The 8,701-nt window shown below is 40.5% G+C and overlaps 1 protein-coding gene across 1 annotated transcript; it reads right to left on the reverse strand.

Annotated features, from left to right (window-relative positions):
• Window positions 1-4,838: 4,838 nt before the first annotated feature.
• Window positions 4,839-6,533, reverse strand: LOC141613571 (uncharacterized). The gene is made up of 3 exons (XM_074432311.1): window positions 6,355-6,533; window positions 5,721-5,982; window positions 4,839-5,288 (listed from the first exon to the last, which is right to left on the reverse strand). Exons 1-3 carry the CDS (start codon window positions 6,531-6,533, stop codon window positions 4,839-4,841), a joined length of 891 nt encoding a protein of 296 aa, XP_074288412.1.
• Window positions 6,534-8,701: the final 2,168 nt, after the last annotated feature.

Here is an 8,701-nt window from a genome sequence, read left to right on the forward strand (position 1 = left end):
CCCGAGGTAGTGAATAACAAGTTAAACTCCAAGGCAATTTATATAATATTTTAACTTAATTATTACAAATCCTCTTTTCAACTCAATTACAAGAACTGACATAAATAAAAGTGAAAGTCTTCTAGATGATGATCTAGCTACTAAGTCGTCCGATCCAGTGTCTCACGCCCATCCAGCTCCCGTCCTATCTCTTAAACCCGTCAAGCCCGCTCCCCATAAAACGGTTCATCACGGTGTTCACGAATACACATGTGGTCAACCACGAGGTTGAGTAGGGAAAACAATTAAACAAGAAATATGATATGCATGATACTCCGTCACCTCCATCTCCACCTCAACTCATCACACACAACCCCGCACGCCCACCATACCGATCCCGGTAGACTATATATATCGACCGTAGTCGATCCGCCCGTCTTAGCGGAGGACACCAGGGCAAGTCTGCAGAAACCACTGGGCCTTATCACAACATCACATCATATCTCATCATCGTCACCACCACACCATCCTCCAACTCCAATGCATATGCAATGCTCAATAATCAATGCACATGATATGTATATCAATGAATGAAATCATGCCAACTATCAAAATAATGAAATAACATAATCAACACGAACAGTTCGATCAATCACACTCCAGTGTATGAATCATAACATAAATTACAACCACGCACAAGTCATCGATCACAGCTCGGTCACATGTAACACAACAACTCAACACAATTTAACAACACCGGTAAGTCAAGTGTATTTCCCTACCTCAAAGTGCCAAAGACAAATCCAATTAAGCGATTAAGCGGTCCGTAAATAAAGCAATGTATTTGATTATCGATCCATCACGAATCCGTCACCTAAAACAATTATAATATTTATTATTACTAACTACTAAATATAGAATTTCCCAAAATAGAAGCTTCCCGAAAATAATCCCGACACCAAACTTATGCCCAACTGATAAAAATAACCCGATTAGAATTTGACCCAACTTCCCAAAATAGAGAGTTATTAAAGATAGAGCTTTCCAAAAATGGTAACTTTCCCGATATAGAAACTTTTCTATTAAACCCGTCTCCAAATAATTAATTATGATTAATTATTATTTTATTGTAAATAACTCGGAACTAAACCAAGATGATAATTAAAGGGTTAAACGAATTATGCGATTAAGAAAACCCGAATCAAAACATTGAACAAATCAACAACCCGACTCAAAACTTAAATACATTATTCCGTCACCGCTACCTAATATTAACTTAGTAACTAAAACTAATAATGTAAATAATAGAAATATTAGAAATATACATATTCTCCGACTTACTAAAATAGGAAACCGTAACAAAAATCACCCGAAACAACGACTCAACCCGACACACAAACACCCCCTCTTTCAACCCGTCACTACTCACTCCACAACCACCAACCCTCACCGCCGACCACCAGGCCTCGACACTGTGTCTGGCCTGGTCACCTCCCACCACCACCAACGTGGTCGACCCACGCCGGTGGTCAGAACCACCACCACCAACACCCCCCGCCTTGCCCCGCCGTCACAACCAGCCCCCTTTTCAACTCGCCCGCCACCACGACACAACCCCTCCTCCTTACCAACCACCACCCCTGACACCACCGTTGAACGGCGACCCTGACACACGTGGCACCACCGGTTCGACCTCCCCCGAGTCCACGGTGGTGCCACCCCATTACCCTATGTCCGAAATGCAACACAAACCCGCATTTCGGACCCGACACCTAATCACCACCACCGCAACCACCAACAAAGAACGACGACCACTCAACCCACCACCACACGACTCTACTCACCACCAAAGAACACAACCCACACCCCGACAACTACTATAAAGCCCCTAAACGACGCACAACTCGGATCAAACTACCGTGACAAAATGAAAAACAGAGAACCTTACCTATGACGGCCGTCGACCTGTGCTATTCCGGCAAAGACTGACCACCCTCGTCCACCGAATGACCTCTCTAGACTCACGGCGGACCTACACCCTCCACACTCACCGGCGCGCGTTCGTTGGCTGTAAATAAAGCGTGAGGCGTGAAAGAAAAAGGTTGGTGATGGTGATGTGTAGAAATGACGGTATGAAGGGAATTAGGTTTTAGGGTAGATTTAGGGTTTAGTTTTAGGGTTTGGTGAGTGGTAAAAGGTAAATGGGTAAGTGGGTAAATGGGCTATGACATCTTGATCCAAAACTATAAACCCGACTCATCTTACAACATGAATCCGACTCATTACCTTTACGTTATCATTACCTTTACGCTACCATTAAATAATAAAAACTCGTTCAATCGATGATAAAATACGGGGTATTACACACACGGCTCAATCGTGCCACGTCACACGCCACAACCAACCACACAACACAACTGACACCACACACGATGTACTTCTCAGGTCCACGGCAACCTTCGAACACCGCCGTGCTTGGCCGACCAAAACCGTTTAGGACCACGACTCTTCTACATCCTCGTGCCTGACCGACCAAATAATCTCAACGCATTGCCAATCATCTTTCACTATTCCAACCAACAATAGGTAACCAACCAACAATAACAACAATATGATTATCAGACAACAATTATCACAATATGCTTAAGACAAGAATTACGACGATGTGCTCAGGACAACAATTACATCAATAATCCATCTTTCAACAATTCACCAATTACCAATATAGTATAGTTGAGTAGTTAACCTACCTTTTAGCAATTCTTGTCAACCAATCAAATAATCAAAAAGCTTCTTCAACAAATTCACAACCTAAACAAATAATTAAATTATATATAATTATTAACTAATCTTATTAATGAATTTAAGATGTAAACTATCCAAAACAATCCCGTAAAAATCGTCATAAACGTTCCCCCATGTCACAGTTTACCCGACGGTGGTCAACCCGTCGGTCAACATCTCCACGATCACGATCACGTTGGTCAACGGCCACGGTCATGGTACGGGTCAAGGTTGAAATGTTAATAATTAATGTGAGGCGACAAAATAACTTACCACAATTAAATAGCGAAAGATAAAAACTCCGTCTTAAAGTTGTCTCACAAAAGCTCTCCTCACAATTGTATTGAGTTTTTGTAGAAAAATAAATATGATGGTAAGGCATAGGGTAAGTATTTATATTAGTTGGTTGATGTAGTTGGAAGGTTCTAGGAAAGTGCCTTTTAATATTAAAATAATGAAAATATTTTAGAACATAGATAACACCCAAACCAAATACTACCTTCCTTCAAGCTAGGTTCCACTGTGGTACCACACGGTACAAATACACGGTCCAACCGTGTATCCCCACTCCGTCTTATCTGTTTATCTTGTTTTTCTTTTTTTTTTACGACAACAACTTATTTATTATTTATTCACTTATAGATATTAATTATTAATTATTAATTAAAATATGAAGTATTACAGTCTTCCCTCTTTGAAAAGAACTTCGTCCCGAAGTTCACCACAGCATGCTACCCGAACCAAGCAACTACGCACTAAACAATACACAAGCTTATCTATACTATTATCATAAATGACCAAAATCAAAGCGATGTGATATTATACCCCCGAAATAAAAAGGTTACGTCCTCGTAACCAACATACCTTACGCAAACAAGTGAGGATAATTCTCCCTCATCTCAGCTTCAACTTCCTAAGTAGCTTCCTCTACATTATGATTAGACCATAAAACTTTCACCAAAGCAATCTCACTATTTCTTGTCCTTCTCACTTTTTTGTCCAAAATCTCTTTAGCCACTTCCACATAAGATAAATTCTCATCCATCTCAACTGTCTCAGCTGCTAACACATGAGTAGGATCACTCACATATTTCCTCAGCTGTGAAACATGAAAAAAATTATGAACTCTTGCCAAGGCTAGTGGTAGTGCAAGACGATATGCCAGTTCACCGATTCTGTCCAAAATCTCATAAGGTCCAATGTACTTCTGACTCAGCTTTCCTCTCTTGCCAAAACACATCACTCCCTTCATTGGTGACACTTTCAACAAAACTTTGTCTCTTACTGCAAACTCAATCTCACTTCTCTTCAAATTTGCAAAACTCTTTTGTCGATCTTGTGCAGCTCTCATCTTTTGTCTAATTACGTGTACTTGCTCAACCATCTGTTGGATCAACTCCGGCCCCAGTGTCACGACATCAGTGACGTCGTCCCAACAAACTGGACTCCTACCCTTCCTTCCATACAATGCTTCAAAAGGTGTCATCCTAATACTAGCATGATAACTGTTATTATAAGAAAACTCTATCAAGTCTAATCTCTCTTCCCATGAACCTCCAAACTCCAAAACACGTGCTCTTAACATATCCTCTAAAGTCTGAGTAGTCCTCTCGGTCTATCCATCGGTAGCTGGATGAAATGCAGTGCTCATTTTCAAGGTCGTACCCATACACTCCTGCAACTCTTCCCAGAACTTAGAAATAAACCTTGAATCACGATCAAAAACAATATCCTTGAGAATTCCATGTAATTTCACGATATTCTTAACATATGCTTTAGCTAACTCAGCCTTACTCCAAGTGTCTTTCATAGGAATAAAGTGCGTTGTCTTGGTTAAATGATCTACTATCACCCAAATCATATTATTCCCCTTCCGAGTGCGAGGTAAACCAACAATAAAATCCATAAAAATCCTCTCCCACTTCCCTTCAGCCACATCCAAAGACTGTACTTTCCTCTGTGGTCTCTTATGCTCACCTTTCACCCTCTGACAAACTAAACATCTCGAAACAAACTCAGCAACCTCCTTCTTCATTCCAGGCCACCAAAACGTCTTGTTCAAATCCTTATATAACTTATCTCCTCAAGGATGCACAGAATATGGTGTAGACTGCTTTTGTCAAAATCTTTCTTTTAAATTCTTCATCATCAGGTACACACCATCTCCCATCGAATCTCAAACTACCATATATCCCCACGACAAACCGTGATGGCACACCCTCCTCCACGGCCGTGCGCCACTTCTCCACTTTCTGGTCTCCTTTTTGCTTCTGTCTGATCTCAGCATACAATTCTAGCTCAATAGTCAAATCCCCAACTGAATCCCCTTTCCTTATCACACATATTCTCATTTCCTTTAATTCATCTTGCAAATTAACCCGCGACATTGCTAAACATAAAGCATGAACCGACTTCCTACTCAATGCATCTGCTACTACATTAGCCTTCCCCTCATGGTAAACTATTTCCATATCATAATATCCATTCAACTCTATCCACCTCCTCTGTCTCATATTAAGCTCTTTCTGAGTATAGATATATTTAAAGACTCTTACGATCAGAAAATACCTTGAAAGTAGCTCCATACAAATAATGCCTCACAATTGAAGAGTGAAAACGACCGCCCCTAGCTCCAGGTCGTGTGTTGGATAATTCTCCTCATACGGTTTCAACTATATCGAAGCATAAGCTATTGCTTTCCCTCGTTGCATTAGCACACACCCCAATCCGTTCTTTGAAGCATCCGTATACACCTCAAAATCCTTGCTTCCTTCAGGTAAAGCTAAGACAAGAGATGTGGTCAAGCACCCCTTCCAAGTTAGAAAAGCTATCTCACAACTCTCATCCCACTAAAACTTGTTCTCCTTCCTCATCAAAGTTGTCAAAGGCTTGGCTATCTTAGAGAAATCTTTCACAAACCTCCTGTAGTAACTAGCCAACCCCATAAAACTTCTTACATCTGCCACGTTTTTCGGTCTCTCCCAACTAGACACTGCCTCAATATTACCTGGATCAACTGACACTCCCTCCCTTAACACCACATGACCCAGAAATGCTACGTTATCCAACCAAAAATCACATTTACTCAACTTAGCATACAAATCATTCTCCCTCAAAGTCTGTAACACAATCCTCAAATGTTTCTCATGCTCCTCTTTATCCTTAGAGTACACCAATATATCGTCAATAAAGACAACGACAAACTGATCAAGGTAAGGACTAAGCACTCAATTCATCAAATCTATAAATACTACAGGTGCATTAGTCAAACCAAAAGGCATAACTACAAACTCGTAGTGTCCATATCTCGTCTTAAAGGCAGTCTTAGGTACATACTCTTCCTTAACTCTCAACTGTTGGTAACCCGACCTCAAGTTAATCTTAGAGAAAACTCCAGCTCCACTCAACTAATCAAATAAATAATTATTTCGAGGCAAAGGGTATCTATTCTTAATCGTCACATTATTCAACTCCCTGTAATCAATACACAATCTCATGCTTCCATCCTTCTTCTTAACAAATAACACTGGTGCGCCCCAAGGTGACACACTTGGCCTCACATAACCCTTATCTAGTAACTCCTCCAACTACTTCTTAAACTCTTCCAACTCCTTAGGTCCCATCCTGTAAGGTGCTTTAGAAATAGGCCCCGTCCCATGTTTCAACTTAATACTAAAATCCACCTGTCTCTTTGGAGGTAAACCGGGAATCTCCTCTGGGAACACATCCTGAAACTCACTCACCACTGGAATCTCATTTGCGCCTTTCATTGTCTCACACATGTCCTTTACGGGACATAGTATTAACTCTCCTCCTTTCCTTAAGCACGACTTCAGGGTAACCGTTGATATAAGTCTCACTTTTGGTCTTACTACAAATCCCTTATAAGAGACTCTTACTCCCTTCGGTCCCTTTAGAGATACCTTTCTTTTGATGACAATCTATAAAAGCTCTATTTCTACTCAACCAATCCATCCCCAAAATAATCTCAAAACCACCTAATGGAAATTCTATTAAGTCCATAGAAAACAAAACTTCGCCGATAAGAATATTTACGTTTTTATATGCATGGGTACAAGATATCGACTCCCACAGAAGGTATTGTTACTTCATCTTTTATCACTACTGGGTCAACCAATCCTAACACCTTAACATGGTCACTTGATGTAAATGAATGGGTCGCTCCCGAATCAAATAAAATATAAGATGGTTTAGAGTTGGTTAGAAAAGTACCCGAAACCACATGAGCTTCTCCCTCAGCTGCCTCTTCCCCTATCAGGAACAACTTGCCACTGTTTTTCGCGCCTCTTTGCACCGTTGATTCCGACGCCGTCCCTTGTTTCGCAGTGCCATTCTGGTTCCCTCCATTTCCATTACCTTGATTAGTGTTGACATGATTCTGAAAATTGTTTTTATTGTTATAGCTCCTTTGATTATTCCATGATCCATTAAAACGATTGCTCCCATAGCTAGGTAATGGTGTCCTAAATCCATTAGAATTTCCACCACCAAATCCTCCATTCATGTTATTCCTCCTTGTAGTGGTTCTACATTCCACAATCTTATGACCAAACCTACCACACCCATAGCACTGTGTCTTGCTCAGACCACTCGCCCCACTCATCACCCTACTTCGGCCGATCCCGCCGCCACTCACGGCTCCACCGGTAGAAAACGAACGGTAATGATTGTAATTCTGCTTCTTGTTTACTCTAGAACCCTCATTAGTATCCTCTACCCTCCTCTTTTCTCCCTTGTCCTTCTTTTCCTCCTTCACCATGTCATTAATTCTCTCAACATGCCCCGCTCGTTGATACACTTCTTCTATCGTACCTGGATCCCCAGCTGCAAGTCTCTTTTTGATACACGTAGTTAAACCCTTCTCAAATCTCAAAGCCAACACCTCTTCCCCATAGTTCAAGTCTGACACGTACTCAGCTAACTCCATTAATCTGTTATGATAGTCTTCGATTGTCATCTCCTCTGTCATCTTATATGCATCAAACTCTGACCTCATCCTACACCTAACATGTTCTGGTACAAACGTGCCCCTCAAGGTATCCTTAAAACCCTTCCATGAGACAAAAGGTTCATCACTCTCCTTCCACGCCTCCCTGATCACTGCCTTACTACGATTCCACCACAATCCGGCCTTTCCTTTCAAGTAGTGAGCCACTTGATCTACTTGCATATCCTTAGGACAGTCTAATAATTCAAAGAGGTTATCGAACTCCCTACACCAATCTCCCAGCAATGACGGTTCACCAAGTCCGTCGTACTTCATCGGATTATGACGAGCAATGGCGGCGCTCATCTTAGCAGGATCCATCGTGGCAGTCTTCGATTTCAACGCAGCAGTCAACGCATCATTGGTTGCAATGAGCCTGTCAATCTCTTCATGTGACATAGCTGTGGATGTAGTTCTCTTTGGTGCCATTTGGGTTCTAATAAGAATAAAGAAGAAACATAAGTTTCCGTTCTAAAGGAGTTTGTGTTGGAGTATGTGTCCTCAACAATAGTGCGATCACATGTTTAAATCTCAAATTAAGAATACGTAAGGGATGATTCATTTATATAGTCAACTGATCAACATTAATCAGTAATGATTGGCTAACTAGAGTTTGACATTACTGTCGTTTGACGGTGGTGATCATTTGATCCCTTAAGGTCACACCTATAGGACAATTCCCTTAATAGACAAATTGATTAATTGTATGACGATACAAGTTGATCAATTCCTTAAAATTGAATAATTCATTTGTGAGAGAAAATATTTATATCTTATTGTAATTGGATTAAATAAGATTTATTTTAGTAATTAAAATATTTTATTACTAAAATCGATTATTGTTTGTGAAACAATTGAGATAAGAATGAATGGTTAATTATAATTACAATATGTTGTGAATTATAATTATATGACCTATTTTATTTATGT

The sequence above is a fragment of the Silene latifolia genome, chromosome 11 (genome assembly GCF_048544455.1).
Source record: "Silene latifolia isolate original U9 population chromosome 11, ASM4854445v1, whole genome shotgun sequence".
NCBI classification, from domain to species: domain Eukaryota; kingdom Viridiplantae; phylum Streptophyta; class Magnoliopsida; order Caryophyllales; family Caryophyllaceae; genus Silene; species Silene latifolia.

What these genes read in the sequence shown, in the direction of transcription:
- LOC141613571 (XM_074432311.1), bottom strand. Translation starts at nt 6,533, where the DNA reads ATGAAAGGCGCAAATGAGATTCCAGTGGTGAGTGAGTTTCAGGATGTG. An exon ending in GAGTTGGAAGAGTTTAAGAA is followed by an intron (nt 5,983 to 6,354) that starts GTAGTTGGAGGA and finishes TTGAGTGCTTAG; the next exon opens with TCCTTACCTTGATCAGTTTG. An exon ending in GACCGAAAAACGTGGCAGAT is followed by an intron (nt 5,289 to 5,720) that starts GTAAGAAGTTTT and finishes ATCTATACTCAG; the next exon opens with AAAGAGCTTAATATGAGACA.